The sequence below is a fragment of the Diabrotica virgifera genome, chromosome 3, assembly GCF_917563875.1.
Source record: "Diabrotica virgifera virgifera chromosome 3, PGI_DIABVI_V3a".
Taxonomy (NCBI): domain Eukaryota; kingdom Metazoa; phylum Arthropoda; class Insecta; order Coleoptera; family Chrysomelidae; genus Diabrotica; species Diabrotica virgifera.
The window spans coordinates 227,681,258-227,701,435 of NC_065445.1; the positions used below are offsets into that span (position 1 = coordinate 227,681,258).

At 32.2% G+C, this 20,178-nt stretch overlaps 1 protein-coding gene across 1 annotated transcript in view; it reads right to left on the reverse strand.

Moving 5' to 3' along the window:
- Window positions 1–18,788, reverse strand: part of LOC126881560 (lysosomal-associated transmembrane protein 4B) — a 73,553-nt gene extending 54,765 nt beyond the window's left edge. Inside the window, exons 1-2 of the mRNA XM_050645887.1 lie at window positions 18,622–18,788; window positions 7,662–7,777 (exon numbers count right to left, since the gene is read on the reverse strand). Of these exons, the coding sequence (XP_050501844.1) occupies window positions 7,662–7,769 (108 nt within the window). The 5' untranslated portion in view covers window positions 7,770–7,777; window positions 18,622–18,788. The remainder of the gene's footprint in view (window positions 1–7,661; window positions 7,778–18,621) is intronic.
- Between the last annotated feature and the right edge of the window lie 1,390 nt (window positions 18,789–20,178).

The following is a 20,178-nucleotide window of genomic DNA, read 5'->3' on the forward strand; positions in this document are numbered from 1 at the left end:
TAAATTATGATTTATTAAATATGCAGATTTTTTCTCAAAATCATTGCCTAAAACTGAATGCGTCCAAAACTCAGGCTATTGTTTTTGGTAGATCCTCTCATCGAAAAATATTTTTAGAAACTTACTCAAATAAACTGCTTTTAGAAAATGGTAAATTGATTTTTAGCAAAAAGGTAAAAAACCTGGGGGTTTGGTTGGATGAAGACTTAAGATTTACACACCATGTTAGTCTTTGTTTACAAAGAGCATACGGGGTACTTAAGCTTCTATACCAAAGTCGTAATATATTAAACAGTGCTACCAAATCCTTGTTGTGTGAATCTTTAATTTTATCAAAATTAAATTATTGCGATGTGCTTTATAACGCATGCCTTACTGAGACTGATTCTAGGAGAATACAGAAATTACAAAACTCCTGTTTACGATTAATTTTTGGAATTAGAAAGTATCAAAGTATTAGCCATACTTTTACTTTAAATAAGTGGTTAAACATGAAAGACCGCAGAAAACTTCATGCTTTATGTTTCTACCATAAGATTCTTCGGGAAGGGGTACCTCCTTACCTATACAATAGAATAACTTATAGAACTGATGTCCATAACCTTAATCTAAGACATAGGAACACTCTCTCTTTACCACGTCACGTAACGCATTTTTTCAAACGCTCATTTTCTTTTTCAATTGCGAGTCATTTGAATAATTTTGATTATGATATTCGTACATTATCCGGACATAGTTTTAAGGAAAAAATGTTTAAATATTTGTTATCTGAGCAGTAATGCCAAGCCTACGATTTTTAGAGTACCTAATTTGCATACTATCTAGTAGTATCAGTATATGTAAGTATATTTATATACAAAATATAGTTTTTCGCCCTTCTATTAGGAAATGGGGGTTAGGTGGAAGAGCAGCTGTACATTGCTGTCCTTCAATGATGTACAAGCTGAACCTCGCCCTACAGACCAATTAATATTTTTGTTTTGTTGTATAATTTTTGGAATGCTAATAAAGACATTTATTATTATTATTATTATTATTATTAATATTAATATATGTCTGAATTGCCGATATAAATGAGTCAGATTATATAAATTATTAAAAGAATTCGTTACTAAGCAACAACATTTTTGTTTAATTCATTAAATTCATTAATATTTTTTGTATTTTGACAACGGCATCCAATTTGGACGTCGAAACGATAATAAAATCTTTTTTTAGTAAAAGTGTGGTTTTTCCCATCAAAACTAATTAATTATAAAAATGCCACAAGAAAATAGCTTAGAACAACATTATTTTTGAAACTACGAAGTGCCTAAATTCAAGTTCGAATCTCATTTTATCAGTTACCGATAAGCAATTTGGTCTTGTTTCATTTTAAAATATTGTTTTTTAGTTGTTAATGCAACCCGATCGCCCGTCCTCTCATATGCGCTTCATTAATAATTAAAAAAAAATGTTTCAGAATAAAACGTGCCAAAAATTCTTATAGGTAGCTGATAGAAGAAGGTTTGAACTTGAATTTAGGTACTCCGTAATTAAAAAAAAAAGATTATTATTTCATTTTTCGTTTTTCTTTTAGTGTTAAATTGTTTATTCAGTGGAACCTCGATAACTCGGATTAATCGGGACCGCGGCCGATCCGGGTTGTCGAAAATCCGGGTTAGCCGGAGAGCATTGTAAAAATTAATAAAATACGGTATACTTATATATAAAGTCCGTTATAATTAAAATAACATGAAATATATATGCACAGTACACATACACATCTAACTTACCTATTATAGTTGTATTTATATTGTATAGAGCAGGGGTGGGAAAACTTTTTTTAGTAAGGGCCACAAAATGTTTTTGGTCTATTACCGAGGGCCGCAATATTTATTACCTTAACATGTTCGAATTTTTAACTTTTTACTAATTTGGGGTGGGGGTTGAAATCAAAATTTCAAACAAATTTTTGTGATTTTTTTAAACTATGGTATAATTATTTTATTTTTAATTAAATAAACAAATTCAATACAATTAAAACAATATTTAAAAAAAGACCAAATATTGAAAAATTAGTCAACGGTGACAAATTTTTACAGACACTTCAAAAAAATGGATTTTGCAGTAGATATCGGAACTCTTCATAAGATCATTCTAAATTAAACAAACAAATATTTTATTAACTTATGAGTTTCTTGAGGTAACGCTGTCGAGTTTTTTTAGTTTTAACTATTTTTGAGTTTTTGACATCACTCAGAAGTCAAAAAACGAAATTTTTTGTAAGAAAGAGTGAAAATTAACATGTTCATTATTGTTAAGCAAAAAATATCCCGACGACGTTACCTCACGAAATGACTAAAGAAAATCTATGAAAAACTTCCGGTGGATCTGTCAAGTAGTTTTTGAGTTATCCACCACCTTTGAAAAAGGCAGTTTTGACAACAACGCGTTTAAAGTTTTGACAACTTTTATTTTAAATTTCTTTTTTGTTTGTCAAATCGTGATGCACATCGAAATATGTTTTTAAATGGCGGAGTAATTTACGAAAGAGAAGGGGACAGCTGTTGAACGTTTCTCACTACGCTCAAGCTGCTGCAAAGCTAGTCGAAGATATGGATATTAAAGATGCTGTATTTCTGGTAATTTTACTCCGGTCAAACTCATATTTTCATAGAGCATTCTTGAAGTTATGTCTTCTTCTTTTTGTAGTTCCTTCTCTTATCGAAGGTTGGTTATCATCACAGATATCCGTACCTTTTTGGCGGCTTCTCTGAAAAGATCTACTGAGCTGCAACTACATCACCCTCTTAACTCTCTCAGGCCGGAAATTCTTCTTCTATCTATGGATCTTTTACCCTGCATTATGAACCTCAATATCTCATATTTAGCACCTCTGGTTACTCTGGTAGTATGACCCAAATATTTCAGCTTTCTTGTTGTGATATTCTTTATCACCTTGCTATCCTTTTGTAGCCTTCTTAACACTTCTGCATTTGTTACTCGTTGGATCCATGGTATTTTCAAGATCCTTCTATAGCACCACATCTCAATTTTTTCCAACTTCTTTATATTGTGTACTTTTAGTATCCGGCTTCCGGCTTTCCATTCCATACAACAAAGTCAAGAAAACGTAGCACCTTAAGGCTCTTATCCTCAGCTCCAGAGGAAGGTCTCAATTAACAAACATTTTTTTCATTTTTATAAATGCTTTTCTTGCAAATGCGTGTCTTAATTTCTCTACCTTGGTCATTGTTTTCATTTACCCAGTTATGTGTACTTTTATGTTATTGAAGTTATGTACTTTCATTTACTTACCTAAAATAATAAAAAAAAAAATCGAAAATTTCAAAATTTTTAAAGCATACACCTGTCACTCACTAAATAACATTTGCACTTATTTGAGCACGCTATTTCCCCCAAATATATGTATATAAACATTTATTTGTTTTTATTTTATCTAAAAACCTATTTCTTTTTCACTAATATTGTTCAGAAGCTATTTCCTGGCGGCATCTCTGCAATTTACTATTTCATTTGGGAATAAACCACGATTTAAGTTTGAATTTAAATTTATTTGACGTTTCGATTTCCACTTCGGAAATCGTTATTAAAATACAAAACATTAATAAATTAGCATTTATTTAATTAGTTTAATTTATTAATGTTTTGCATTCAATTCGATTCAATTTTTTTTCCGCGGGCCGCAAAAAAATGTCTAAAGGGCCGCATGCGGCCCGCGGGCCGCACTTTGCCCACCCCTGGTATAGAGTATAGTATAGACAGTATAGATAGAGTGTTGTTCATTTCTAGGTAAAAAAACTCAGTCAGTTTCGATTGTGTCAATTTCGTCTGCCATCGGAACGATGTTATGTTATTTAAGAACAGTGGCTCTTTCATTGTTTAAAGTTTAAGAGACCATTGTTCTAAAACTAATTTTTTAAAAGACAGTTGAAAATAAATAAAGGAATAAAAGGTGCCAGTTGTTTGCGATAGCCCGATAATGGATAATGAACGTCACTCTGCCGCCGCTGCCGCCATGTGCCATGAGTCATTTTTACCGTATAGTTCAAATTACACAAATACCCATTATCTCTCAAATATTTATTATGGTCGAAGCCCAAGTTTTATCAATGAAACTCGATATTTTTAAGACATTCCAGAAGCGGCTACAGATAAAATGTTTTAACATAATACATACATTTTTATTGTTGAAATGTTTGTCTGATGAAAATCGGTCCGGGTTAGCCGGACTTCCGGGTTATCGGGGGCCGACTTATCGAGGTTCCACTGTAACTCGAAAACGATTAGCTTTAGAGAAAAATTACAAAAGACCTTTTTTTATCCCCAATGATCCAAAGAACCTAAAATAATGTCTACACGGGCCGAGAAAATTGATTTTTATAAATTGTTTAATTTTTTTTAATAAATGTAGCAATATCTCCGAAATTATGGCATTTAGGTATAGGGAATATAACATAAAAAATAATCAGTATTTCTTAAGGACTTCAAAACGCAAAAAATATACAGGGTGTTCCATTTAAAATAAGAAAGTTCATTAGATTTCCAGAAAAACGGAAGATTTGACAACAATGTAATTACCACTATAATATCGGCCACATTAGAAGACCCTTCACACCAAAATCTATAAAAATCGTTCTAGCGGTTTCCGAGAAATTACCGTGTTGCCAGACTTTTTCGCAACCCTTTATGTGATATTGTCCCTACTATCACGTAAAATTAAAAGTTGTTTGTACATTTTTAGAACAGTTATTAATCATTTTCAAAAAATTGACTCTTGAAGCTATTTTTGCAATAATTAAGCAACAAATTAACGAAAACAACTTTACAGACTCTCAGTTTAACGGATTTTCTATGTTTTTTTAGTAAAATTATGTCACTTTTCCATAAAGCAGTTGTTAGATACGGTAGATACCTGTATCAAATAGTGTCAGGAAAATAGTATATTATTCAACGAGCATGTAATGACGGCTATTACTCACGATGATGAAGTTTGCGACACGAGCCGTAGGCGAGTGTCGTAATTCATCAGAGTGAGTAATAGCCATTACATGCGAGTAGAATACTATACTTTTTCTACGACCTTTTTTTTATTTTAATTAGTAAAAAATTTAATTATCTACTCGAGATTTAAATTATAATAATTTACAAAAATACCTAAATGCTATTTACCCCTAGTACGTGGCTGAATAATTGGTTGCCTACTATTACTAAATTCTTATTTATTGTAAAAATACAACTAGAAATACTTAATATAAGATCTATTCATTTCCGAAAAATTATAAGCTTACATTTGTACCTATACTGTCAGTGAATCTAAGAAATGGCTGTTGTCGGTGGACGTATTTCATATATTATATAGTTATAATGTATACAGTCGGAAAAATGAAAGAATACCCATGAACGAACATATAAAACACGCTGTATTTTCCTGTCACCGTGTCACAAAGAAAATTGTCCATTGCAAGTACATGTAACAATAATTATTACATGTACTTGCGCTGGCCAATTTTTTGTGCGACACGGTGACAGGAAAATACAGCGTGTTTTATATGTTCGTTCATGGGTATTCTTTCATTTTTCCTACTGTATTTACATTTAACTATATACATATAATATAATAATATAACTTATAACTATACATAATATGTTATAACATATTTAACACAATATAACTTAAAAATCAAACACAATATTAGTTATAATTCCAATTAATATAAACAAAATGCGCTAATGTCAGTGTCACTAAATTAAATGATAAACGTCAAAATTTTTAGTAAACAAGATATAAACGTAAAAAATATACTGACATTGTTACAGTTAAAATTCCTTTAAACATTTTTCGAAGTTAATTATTGGTATCAATTACAATAAATATTGTATTAAATAAACAAGTTTAAGTAATTTTATTTGCAGTTTATATACGATTAATATTAAAAGTGGCATGCGCCACTTGAATCTAACTTCAGCCCGTGAGTAATGACCCGTGAGTAACTTCAGCCCGTGAGTAATGAATTATTACTCACGGGTACAGTAATGGGTGCTATTATCTATGAAAAAATAGCGAATAATGAGCATGTTAATAAACGGTCGTAGAAAAAGGTTTTTTATTTGCTAATTTCTCTGGTCTAAATATAAAACCAAAGAAAGGAGCATAAAATATGTAACTGTGCGATGGAGTTTCTACCTGTTATGACTCATATTTAAGGTTCTTAGTCAATGAAAAAGAGATGACAGCACAAGCGACTTCATATGAGAATAAATTATACAGAGTGGGCCAAACAAAAGTATCCTCGATATTTGGCAGTATTTATTAGATTTTAAGAAAATAAAAAAGCAGGTCAATTTTTGATCTAAGGGGGACACATTTTTACGGTACAAACATCTGTAATTTGTCAACTCCCTCCCTTCCACTTCCCCCACCACTTATTTTTATATAGGGAATAGGGGTCGTGTGATAGCTCATTTGAAAGGTTATTCAATTGTCTATTCATTAATATCAACATTGACATAAACATTTATACAGTGTGTCCAAGAAAAATTATTTTGAATTTAATTAATTGACACAAAAAGAAGAATGTATGTAATTTATTTAATTCAAAATACATTCTACTGCTATCACAAAACAGAAAAAAATGTTTTTTGATGAATAGACACTGTTTTTCGTTCAATTTCAATGTTCAAGCTTCCACCCATCTGCCTCTTGGTAGGTTGAATATTGAATTTAAGCAACAAACAATGTTTATTTATCAAATAAACATTTTTTTATGGTTTTTGTCAGCAGTAGAATGTTTTTTGAGTTAAATAAATTACATACATTTTTCTTTTTGTGTAAATTAATTCAATTTAAAATAATTTTTCTTGGACACCCTATATAAATGTATATGTCAATGTTGATATTACTGAATAGAGAATTGAATAACCTTTCAAATGAGCTATCACACGACCCCTATTCCCTATTTAAAAATACGGGGTGGGGGAAGTGGAAGGGAGTGAGTTGAAAAATGGCAGATGTTTGTACCGTAAAAATGTATCTCCCTTGGATCAAAAATTGACCTGTTTTTTTATTTTCTTAAAATCTAATAAATACTGCCAAATATCGAGGTGGATACTTTTGTTTGGCCCACCCTGTACATACTAAGGATTTCCACAGTTTTCACTGTATTCCTTCAGTCAACCGTTCTCTTCAGTTCTTTCTGTTTTGCCAGTCCCCTTCCTGCAGACTTCTTCTTTGCTCCTGCAGATTTCTTCTTTTTTTCGAGGACGACTGCAGACGTCCTCATCAACTTCATCTCTAAAGAATCTTCGGTGTCTGCCCTTCTTCCTTCTTCCCATCGGGCTCCACTCTGTTATTCTGTTTATCCAACTTTTCTTTTCTGCTCTTCTGAAATGTCTGTACTAGGTTAATCTCTTCTGTTCTATGTAGTCTATTATATCTATCATATCATAATTGATTGAATAATTTGACCACTTCCGTCACAACATCAGATATCAGCCTTGTAATGTAGCCTACTTTCTGTGATTGTATATTTTAAAGACGAACCTAATAACTCCAATTAGTTGCTAATAGTCTCATGTTTCATCAAACGAAGAAAATTTATTGAACAAAATTATTCTGAAAACAATAATTACGAAATTAATATCTAATACATACTTACCAAATGCCATATCCCAAATAGGATTGTAGCTGTTCGAACATGCAAACAAAAGCAAGATGTCCATTCTTTATTTCTATCTGAACCCAATTTCAGGCGCATCGTAAACATTTCCTTATCTGTAAAAGAAACAGTTAAGTAACTAAACCATCATAAACGGATGCCAAATTTAATAAAAACAATTATATATCTATGAGGGAGTATCACTGAGCCACAAGCCCTTATCCCTTGCGGTACTGCTCCCCCCTAGGCCGATCAGATGCCCGCATATTCCAGTCTAAGCCTTGGATTCCTATGAATTTTAAACTTCTGCGTTAGCCTTATTTTCCGTTCACCGGGCTGGGGATTGAACTAGCATTGAACTAGAAAACATGGCTAAAATTCTTATCGAGACCTAATAAATTAGGTTTGAACTTGAATTTATGTACTTGATGATTACAAAAATGATATTTTTTTTAACTCGAAAATGATCAACTTTAGAGAAAAATTACAAAAGACCTTTTTTGTTTAGAATGATCCAAAAAATCTGAAATAATATCTGCACGGGTCTAATTTTTTTTTAAATTCATAAAAAAATGTCATTTTTTAATTATTAATTAATTGTAGTTTGAACAAGATTAGATCGGGCAACCCTTGTTTTTTGTAATTGTTAACATGCTAAATTACATATCCAATAATTCTTATCCATTAAACAGATCAGTGCAAATCGACCTTATATCGGATCCTCTACTAAGTGTCTACCATAATTTGTTGCATGAAAGCCAAGAAAAAATAAGTTATTTTGTCGTAGCATTATCTAAGGAACAGCAAATTTGATTTGTGAAAGAATTTCTGGACATGATATAATTCTTCTTTTCTACCATGTAACAATTTTTAAATATGTACTTTAAAATATGAGAATAGTTGTGGTCAGAAATCATATTCAGATTGAACATATTAATTATAATATCGTAGAAATTTATGTTGCACACTCTCCAGTAATGCCTTATAGACATTATACTGAGGAGACCAGATAATTGGCCCATATTCAAGCTGTGATCTGAACAACCCAACATATACTGTCTTCACCGCCTCCAAAGATAACCCTTTACAATTTCTTAGTGTAAAACCTAACATCCTGTTCGCTTTTACTGTTAATCTATCTCTATATGATCACTAAAATTCAGTTTGGACTCAAAATAGTATACCCAAGTCTTTAGCTACCTCATTTATTTTAAGATTTTGCCCATTTATAGAATAAAATGATGGTATTCTATTTTTTTTCCTATGAAATGAAATCTGAAAGCATTTAACAATATTAGGATCTAAGAGATTTTGTTCACACCACTGAGAAAGACTCTCCAGATATTTTTGTAGTAAACTAATTCGTAATTTGTAGTTCATTACGTATAGTCAAAAATAATTTGAGATCATCAGCAAACATCAGAAAGTCACAATACTTCAAGACATTTTTGAGGTCATTAGCAAACAGGTTAAATAACAAAGGAGAGCAGTGCCCCCCTGAGGAACTCCTGAACATACTTCAATCACTCTAGATATAAAGTTACTGATTTTAACTACTAGCCTTCTATCACTCAAAAAACTAAGCAACCATTCCACCAATCTATCAGAGAAACCTATATTTCTTAGCTTCTCAACCAATAAGTGATTGACCTTGTCAAATGCTTGGAGAAGTCAGTATACACAGCCTCAATTTGATACCCCTTCTCCAAGGCGTCCAACAACTTACTATGGTATACAAGCAAGTTGGTCATTGTGGAATGACCTCTAAAACCATGCTGTCAATCAATAATGATCTGTTTGCAATGCCAGTTCAAATAACTATACATGAGACTATCAAATAACTTTGAGATAGATAATTATTGTATGGATACACTACGATAGTTTTTAACGCCATTTCTGGAGCCTGTTTTAAATATAAGAGAGATATAACTTTCTTTCCAGATATGGGGAAAAATTCCAGTAGATAGAGACAAATTAAACAGTTGACACAATGGCTGAGATAATAAATATTTGCACTGTCTTAAAACAAGATTTGGGATGCCATCAGCACCGATCATTAGCTTATTAGGAAGAGTCCCTAACTTTTCGAAAACCTCAGACACACGTATCACAGGACCATCTATATTAATTTGGCTATAAGATTTTTCAGGAGGCATTGCCTTTGCATTTGAGAAGACTGTAAAAAAGTGATTAGCAAATAAGTCATCAATTTGTTGACCATTGGTAGCAACTGAATTATTTAGAACTATGTTTTTTGGAATATTTTTGATAGTTGACCTTCCCATCTTATTTTCGGTTTTCCTCTAGGTCTGTTTATTACTGGTTTCCAATTTGTTATCTGCCTATTTAGTTCATCTGCTCCTCTTCTTTGGATGTGGTCAAACCATTTTAGTCTTTGTGCTTTAGGGCCGGTACTTTATGCCTCGATTAACAGCCCGTTAGTTAACGGAGGTTTAATCGGGACCTCTTTAGGGTCTCTTGCGTTGTAATAAATGCAATTACAGTATTACAAGTATTATAATAATTAAAATAAGTATAATAATAATTATAATTGCATTTATTACAAGGCAAGAGACCCTAAAGAGGTCCCGATTAAACCTCCGTTAACTAACGGGCTGTTAATCGAGGCATAAAGTACCGGCCCTTAATGAATTTGACTATATCTTCTCCTGCCATTAGATTTCTTATTTCGTGATTCATCAGAATTCGTATTTCTCCTTGATCTGTCTTAATTGGACCATGTATTCTCCTCATAATTTGTCTTTCTATTATTCTCAGTTTTTCTTTATTTTTTTTGTAAGACACATTGCTTCTGCTCCATAGGTGATGACTGGTCTAATTGCCGCTTTATATTTGTCTTTGTTTTCTTGTTCAGGTTTTTATCTTGAAGTAGCTTGTGGTATTTCCAGAATGCCCGATTCCCTGCTTTAATTCTTTCATTTATCTCAATGCTTCTTCTGTTTTGACCATCTACTATCACTCCTAAGTATTTAAAGCAGTCAACTCTTTGGAATACATTATCACTTACTTATTCTTATTTCTTTTATTCTATTTATTTGGTCTTGATTTCTCGTACTTATTAAGTATTTTGTCTTTTTCTGATTGATTATTAACCCCCTGATTTTTGCCTCTCTTGTCAATGTTAGCAGTGCATCTTCTAGACTTCTCTTGTCACGGGCTATCACTCCTAGGTCATCTGCATACCCTATTATTTGTGTCGAGCTTTTTTTTATTTAATTTGATGGCTTTGGTAAAGACCAATTAGCCAGACAATTTTTACATTTAACTATGATACTACTACAGACTACATAACTAGAATATATGATATATAACTATAACTAACATTTACATATTTAACTAACATAATAAATAGACCTGGATCCCGCGTAAGAAAAAAAAGTTGATTAATAGCAAGCTGAAAATTTGTTAATAGATTAACGGTGTCTAGTCGGACAAACATTGATGCATGGGAATACTGGAACAGGGGAAGTTTTAACGCTGGACCATGATAAACGTGTCGTCCTGACAAGTTTATGATGGTGAAAAATAGCAAGTTGTTTTTAAGTTTATTCAATAGCCAACGTTATATAATATATGAAAAAATGTTTGTCCGACAAAAAGGTTGGGCATTTTAACGAGTCCGACACGTAGAACATGTCACATCACAGGAATTATGTTGGTGATGAATAGCAGTCTGATTTTTGCATGAGAGTTTAATGAAAGGTTAAAAAAGCAATTGGAAGTTCTGTCGGACAAAATTAATGGGAAATTTTCCTAGTCGGACATTCTAAACATGTAAGATATAGACAAAAATGTTGGTGATAAATAGCAAGCTAATTTTGATTTGTTTATGTAAAAATTATATTTTGTAACGCAAAAAGTTATATGTCGGACAAAAAGTTTGGGCAAATCGAAGGAAATAAATAAAAAACATTTTTTCAGAATGACTTAGTCACATATTGATAAAGTTATTTTAGCTGTATATTATTATTTATATTCACATATTTGCATGTGCATATATATACATGCACACTCCAAAAACAGTGAGGTAAGTATCAATGCATGTATATATAGCAAAACAATTATTTTTTTGGGTGGAGTTTGTTCTAGATATTCTCAAAATGATAAAAAAAATGTCAAAGAACATGTGAAAGCAATCTCTTAGGGTTTTCTAATTAGGCGCATCAGAAAGTACGGAAAATTTCCTACAAAAAACGTTGTATACACTTTTTTCCATACTTAAATCTTAACCCTGTAAACGACATTGAAAAATGTGAAGAGTGTAAAACTCCGGTGCTTATAAGAATAGACGTAAATATGACACATTTTGCTTAGAAGTATGTATTATAATAGAAGGCTGCATTTGTCAGTGTGACACTTTGTGCTATACAAAGTAGTATTTGAAAGTACATGGTCTCTGAGTTTCTGTTTGCCACGTGTGTTGGAAATTAAAATTTATATTAACTATGGAGTGTTTTTGTGCCTATTTTTGAGTGTCAACAGTTTAAATTTTAAGTCGCCAAATCAAAAGTGAAACCATTCAACGGAACATTTTTGAGTAATTTTCGAACATTTTACAAAGTTCGTAAAATGCTTGGTCATCAATTCAATGAGGTTCAGTTGCCAGATAATTGTGAAAATTCTATTGAATATCATTCTTCGTGCTGTAATGCTTTGCTTGATTGAAAAAGGGTACCTAAATAAATTATTATTAAAATTGTATAACGTAATTTTTCTCAACTTTCTACAAATGAAATATATTAATGTATTTAATATGTCACATGGCTAGAAATAATTTGCTGCCAAAATAAATCGATTAGTTTAAATTTGAAGTTACGATTGCAATTTATTATGAATTATTGTCAAAAGTGACAGTTTTCTTAAATGGAAATGTATTCATAGACATAAGGGTAGACAGGGAATACAGTGCAAAAAGTCGATAGGTGGTCTATCTATCTCTTTTAACCAAGCGATCCCGCGCATGTCGCAGACAAAGATAGCTAGACCACTCAATCCATAATATACTTTGCCTGATCTACTATAAATGTATTACAGTGAGGTATCTAAATGATGTTGAGATAAATCGAAAGATATCGATTGTAATTGACTGCAGGTACTTTTGACATAGAATGATCACCCCTTATTGAAATTTCAAAAATTATTTTTTTAAATTGTCCGACTACAAAATCTACCCCTTATTTTTTTCCGACAACAGTCATTCTTGGTAAGGAATTATTTACTTAATTAAATTTCATCTTTGTCGGAAAGCTATTTATCACCAGCATTTTTGTGTATATCTTACCTGTTTAGAATGTCCGACTACGAAAACTTCCCATTAATTTTGTCGGACATAACTTCCAATTGCTTTTTTAACCTTTCATTAAACTCTCATCCAAAAATCAGACTGCTATTCATCACCAACATAATTCCGGTGATGTGACATGTTCTACGTGTCGGACTCGTTAAAATGCCCAACATTTTTGTCGGACAAACATTTTCTCATATATTATATAACGTTGGCTATCGAATAAACTTAAAAACAACTTGTTATTTTTCACAATCATAAACTTGTGAGGACGACACGTTTATCATGCTCCACAGTTAAAACTTCCCCTGTTCCAGTGTTCCCGTGCATCAAAGTTTGTCCGACTAGACACCGTTAAGCTATTAACAAATTTTCAGCTTGCTATTAATCAACTTTTTTTTCTTACGCGGGATCCAGGTCTAAAAAATATATTATACCTACAACATAAAATAAAAAACACATACATACATATATAATATATATTTTTCTAATTGACAAATCATCCTTCTTCACGATTATAGTGGATAAAGTATTAATATGGTGAAAGTTATCATGTACAATTCCCCGCCCTGCGCTCCAAAACGGAATCAGCTGCAGAACTGCCAACGAATCTTCATTAGCAACTCCGCAACCAATTCCACTCTAGAACACAAAACAAAAAACTGCACACGTCAACCCAATACATGTTAACTTAACCATATTATGGTTAGCAGTTTACAATTTCATCTTGCACCTCTTGATGTGATTATATAGGCAATGCAGTATATTAATATTCTTTTGAAAATTATACAGTTTAAATTAATCGGCAAGGAAATTTTGTTATCAATTACTTCATTATAAAATTTATCTATGCTTTCACTATTTATTTATTTATTTAATGGACAATCAGGTATAATGTGTGTTAAGTCTCCCAGTTCACCACATAAGCATGAGTAATTATCAATTAAACCAATTTTACATTTATAGCTTGGTGACATTGCATGATTTGTTCTTATTCTGTTAATAGTAATATTAAAATTCCTGTTGTTTTGGTTATGGAACCATCTTAGCCTTGGGATTTGGTCTTGACATGATTTATAATTTAATCCTGTTTGTTTGCTGTCATACAGTTCTCGCCATTTACTTTTTAGCTGAATTTTAAGTGTGGCATTCAAATCGGTATATGAAATACAAGGATTAATAAAATCTCAGTCTAAGTCTGAGGCAGATTTTGCAAACTTATCGGCAATTTCGTTTCTTTGAATACCCGAATGTCTTTTGATTCAAACTATTATCACCTTTTTTTGCAAGCTAAGTATTTGGTTATTGGTCTGTAGTATTTCTACTTCTAGATGATTTAAATTTTTAGATGCACTTATATTTTCTAGTCTTTCGACAACACTTTTGCAATCTGTAAATATAATACTTTTGGGTCGATGAGTTCTAAGTATATATTTCAGAGCTTCACTTATTGCAAACATTTCTGCTGTATATACCGTTGCCTCATCTGGTAGTCTGAACTCTTCATGATATTTTGCGGTGTGATCATAAAAAGTGGCACCTGTACGAATTTGTTTTGATCCATCGGTGTAAATCTGGTAGTAATCAGGCCATCGTTGATTAACTGTTTCGAGGAAGTGGTCCTTTTTGTCGATCTGAAATGTCTTAATTTGTTTAGAAAAGAGAATATGTGGATGTTCTGAAAATATTGGTTGGATTTTTGATGTATATAGTGCCAACCTGTATTGGGAAAGAATGGTATAACTTTCACAAATTAGTGGAGTTTTCTTTTTTCGCCAATACAACTGTGTGAGTACTGAAACTGAAAGTTCATGGATAGGTGTTATATAACTTGCGGATTTGGAAAATGCTTTTGTGATGAACTTGTTACTGATTAGTTGCCTTCTCAGTTGTAATGGTGGTTCTACAGCTTCAGCTTCCATAATATTTATTGGAGTTGACTTGAGATATCCAAGACATATTCTAAAATTTTTGTTTTTTTGAGTTTCTATTTTATCTAAATGTATTTGTGTCGCTGATCCAAACAAGCGACTACCATAATCTAGGATTGACCTTATCATGGTTCTATAAAACATCAAGGCGATATTTGGGTCGGCTCCCCATTTAGTATAACAGAAAGCTCTCAGTATGTTAATAGCATTCTCAGACTTTTTCGTTATTTGATGTATACAGTCCTTCCATTCCAGTTTCCGATCTAGATATAATCCTAAGTATCCCTCGTACAATAAAAAACAATATAATCTACAAATTGTATTGTTCGTATGTTTTGTAGCTTAACACTGGCATCCATTGTATATAGTATAAACAAGAGCGGACTTAAAATACTGCCTTAGGGAAGACCAAGGTTTGTAGTTCTATGTGTAGTGATTATTTGATTTATTTTTAAATGTATTTTTCTGTTAGTGTACAGAGAAGTTATAAAGTTGGCTAATTGTTTATGAAATCCAATTGAAATCAGTTTATTCGTTAAAACATCTAGGTTAACGTTATCAAATGCCCCTGTAATATCATTGAAACCTGCCAGTCATGAGATTACTAGTAAATCCAGCTAAAATATCTGTTACAATTACTGTCAATGCTTCCAATGTTGATCTAGATTTTCTGAAACCATATTGTGTATCAGGTAAAATATGTTCTTTCTCTAACCATTACTCAAGATGATTTTTAATAAGCCTCACAAAAGTTTTCAGCACACATGAAGCTAATGATATGGGTATATAAGAGGTTGGGATGGAATCAGGTTTGTCATGTTTTTTATTGGAATGATAATATACTCCTTCCAATGTTCAGGGATTGTTGTTTGTCCTGTCCATATTGCATTATATATACAGTGGTACCTCGACATACAAGCACCCTCATATACGAGTGTTTTGAGATATGAGCCGCCAAGCGAGCGATGTTTTGCTTTGAGATGAGAGCAAAATTTGAGATACGAGGAACCGGTTTTTATTAAAATTCATGCCTTTTTGACTACCTACTTGTATTATAAAATAAAAGGCAGTTTTACTGGTAATAGATTTTTACGGCTCCGCCATAAAGATCACTTTAGGGGTCTGTATGTGACTATTACTTGGACCGACAAATTAAATAGACATTGTAAATTAAATCTGACAAAAATTCGTATTCCACGTTCCCATCCCAACCATATTGTAATCTCGATCTTTGTGTAATTTACACTGTGTAAATTTTTAGTATAGACCTAGACCTCCGACCAGACCTTTTTGTTATTTATAAATAAATGTTTCTTCTTGTAAAACCATTTTTCTTATTCAAAAACACTTAACAAAAACAACTAAGGTGGTTTTTTTGGGACTGGAATGGATTAATGACACTTCAGTTAATTTTAATGGGGAAAATTGCTTTGACATGCGAGCAATTTGAAATACGAGCAAGGTTACGAAACGAATTACCCTCGTATGTCGAGGTACCACTGTACCTAAGAGAGATTTTTTCTGATTCATTGGCAAATTATGAAGTATAGAATATGAAATGTTATGTATCTATACCATTTCTGGTATGTTTGATAGATCGTTTAAGTTCTCACATCATAAATATATCGCTTAGATAGGTCATTTTCCTTGGTACTGACAAAATTTGGTAATCACATTCATTCCGGTTGGTTGGAACCCATGGCGGTGAAAATTTGATATGAAACTCTTCTATCCGGTTCGAATTTGGGTCTATTGGTAATCTATTTTGAACTTTCCGATTTTTATAGGAGTTTACCTTTTTCCAAATTTGTGAAATTGGGGTATAGTGGTTTAGGCTTTCACAATACTCAATCCATTTTTGCTTTTTTGTGAGTTTGAATGTGCGTTTGGCGCAAGCATCCATCTTTTTGAATTCCATTAAATTTTCCCTATTTGGAGTTTGCTTATACTTATACAGCGATTTTACATGTTTCATTCCACCAAGGCTTCGGGCAGTGATTACGGTGCTTAATCTGACCTGAAACTTTTCTTGGGATGGTGATTTCTGCAGCTTCATTAATCACAGAAAGGAATTCCTCATAATTTTGGGCTATATCTCTGTATTCAAGATTAGCTACATACAGATTCCAGTTTGCATTTTTTAACTGCCATGTGTTGTGCTCCGAGGGTCCATCTAAGTGATGATCATTTTCACCATCGAGTGTAATCAATATGGGTAGGTGATTTGATCCATGTGGGTCCTCGTTTGTGGTCCATGTAAAAAATTGTATAATATCGTGAGAGCACAGGGTTAAGTCGATTGCGCTTGGATATCCACTATTTAGAAAAACAAGATCACATTGGTTTACTGCATCAGGTAAAATACTCCCTTATGTGTCATTAAATTCGCAACCCAAGAAACATGGTGGGCATTAAAATCAACTGATATTAGAAAAGGTTTTGGTACATTAGCAAAAAATTAATTCCACTCTTGCAGAGGTATTTTCTTTCTTGGCTCAATATATAATAAAACTACATATATGAATGGTTTTTTAGTGTCGAGTTTTGGATTATTGTCTTTTTTGGCTTTGGATTGTTTTTTTTTTTTGTTAGCCCTGTGTTAGGCTATATTAAAGAGAGTATGGACAATACTGGGTAATACTACAGATTATTTGCAAATAACAAATATATGAAATTAAAAATAGCAAATATATCAATGGCCTGTTTTTTTACTTATGTTCTCACTCTACAACCCTAATCAAAACAAACTTATAAGGTCTTATCATATACCAACACTACGTAATCCTACATAAATATATGAAAGAAAAAATAGCAAATATATCAATGGCCTGATTTCTTACTTACTTTCACACGCTACGTCCCCTCGTCCCGATCAAAACAACCTTATCATATACCAATACTGTGTAACCCTCCACATTATTTGTAAAAAGCAAATATATGAAACCAAAAATAGCAAATATATCAGTGGCCTAATTTCTTACGTAATTTGTCACCTGTGTCCCCATGCCCCAATCAAAACAACCTTTTAAGATCTTATCATATACCAATACTGGGTAACCCTCCACATTATTTGTAAAATGCAAATATATGAAACCAAAAATAGCAAATATATCAGTGACCTGATTTCTTACGTAGTTTCTCACCTGCGTCCCCACGTCCCGATTAAAACATCCTTGTAAGATCTTATCATATACCAATACTAGATAATCCTAAACATTATTTGTAAATAGGAAATATATCAATGGCCTAATTACTTTCTTACACTACATCTTTGATCAACCCAACCTTATGCGGTCTTATCGGATACCAATGGCACTTTGTAAATAGCAAATAATATGTAACTCAAAATAGCATCAATCACCTAATGTTTACAGTCTCATAATTTAATCTTTGTACAGGAATCAAAATAGAGTTAGATTTCCTCAACAAGTTGTTATTACATAAATATAAACAACATTGATTTTTATATTGGTGTCAAAATACAAAAATTAAAAATAAATTAATAAATCCTTTTGTACAAATATTTATTATCCAGGTACTGGGACCCTGAGACTCTTATTTTATAACATAATTAGCAATAAACAAAATACAATATCAACTAAGTACTAATTATATACCTAACTATTTTATGATCACTATATTTATCTCTTAATAGGTATTTGGTTTGTCTGTGCAGATTATGGTGAACAAAAAATATGTTTGGTTAATTTATAGCAATACATACCCGATCACCAGATACAATGTGCTTATTTGTATGAAATTCTAAAAAGAATCAATTATTTTGTTGTATTTGTATAACCTTTTTACGATTAAAAATAATTTATAAATTATTATCTGCTGGATTGTTTTCACTTGACAAAACCAGCTGTCACTGTCACATTTCACCATTCGACGACCATTCACCCAATGAAGGACGTTTTCACAGAGAAGTAAAAATGTTCCAAGGCAGTGTCTGTCAAGTATCATAAAGGCGCTTAGTTTAAAAGTAGGATAAGTTACTTAAAAAAAAGGGATTGTTTTTTATAATTATAGTAAATTATATAAAATTCAATACACAATTTTGTATCTTCTACGAAGTTTTGTTTTAATATTTTTCCAAACCTCTTTTTTTATAGTTGGTACTTTATCTGCAATTATAATATATTTTTTAAAACCATTTTAAATAGTTTTCGAGACCTCCATTTCGGTGGTTCCTTATTGTCTCATTTTTTTATTTGATACTTTATCAACCCCTTTGACTTTTGTCGACATGAATTTTCGTTGGATATATTATCTTTTTCCTCACGCGTCATACCTACCAAAATTATCCGTTATGGTGATCACCATTGCGAAGGCTTCTCGATCTTCTGCAATATGGAATAATTGTCCTGCATTTGATATCTGAGCCCATTCACGAATGTTTTTTTAACCAAAGAACTTGTTTTCTTCCTACACTGCTACGGCCCTCTATATTTTTACCTTTAAGGGTCAGTTGTAGGTATAGTAGATATTCAATATATCGAGTTTCGCTCACTATGATATAGTGAGGTGAAATATTATGTCCTAGATAAGACATTTTCCGGTGTTTAACAGTTCTCTATATTTGTTGACCCTTAGCCTAGTACCTATCTACCTATACTTCCTCGATAGTTTTTCTTGCAGTCCAATAGGTATCTTCAGCATCCGTCTGTGAATCCACATTTCCAATGCTTCAATTCTGTTCATGGTCGATACTTTTAGTTTAGTGCACCATACAAAGGCACATATCAAACAGCACGTAATCATTCTTTGTCTTAGTTCTTAACTGAAATGATTATTGCAAATAAATGACTCAGTTTTCGTAAAAGTCGTTTAATTCATTGCTATTCTGTGTTTTGTTTCTATTTCTGGATATACACTGCGGTGCAAAAAAATCGATCCACTAAAAATTTGGCCATTTTTGATGCTTCGAATTTCTTAAACCTGTTGTCCGATTTAATCGATTTTTTACCACGTTATAGCCTTATTCATTGACAATATCGCTGTATTAATATTGTTGCTAGACAGCCAAACTGTCATTGTATACCGGGTGTACGAATCAAACTGTGCTTTTTTCTCAAAGTTCCCATCACCCTGTATATTTTTCTGTAATTTATAAAATACTGAATTTAAAACCCAACTATAGCCTCAGGTTTTCTTAACATTTTGTCTTTCGATTCATTCGCTTATGTTGGATAATAAAAAAGTTATGTACTTTAACAACTGGCCATGTTCGTCATCAGTACAGGGTCTTTTCTAAATAAGTGCGACAAACTTTAAGGGG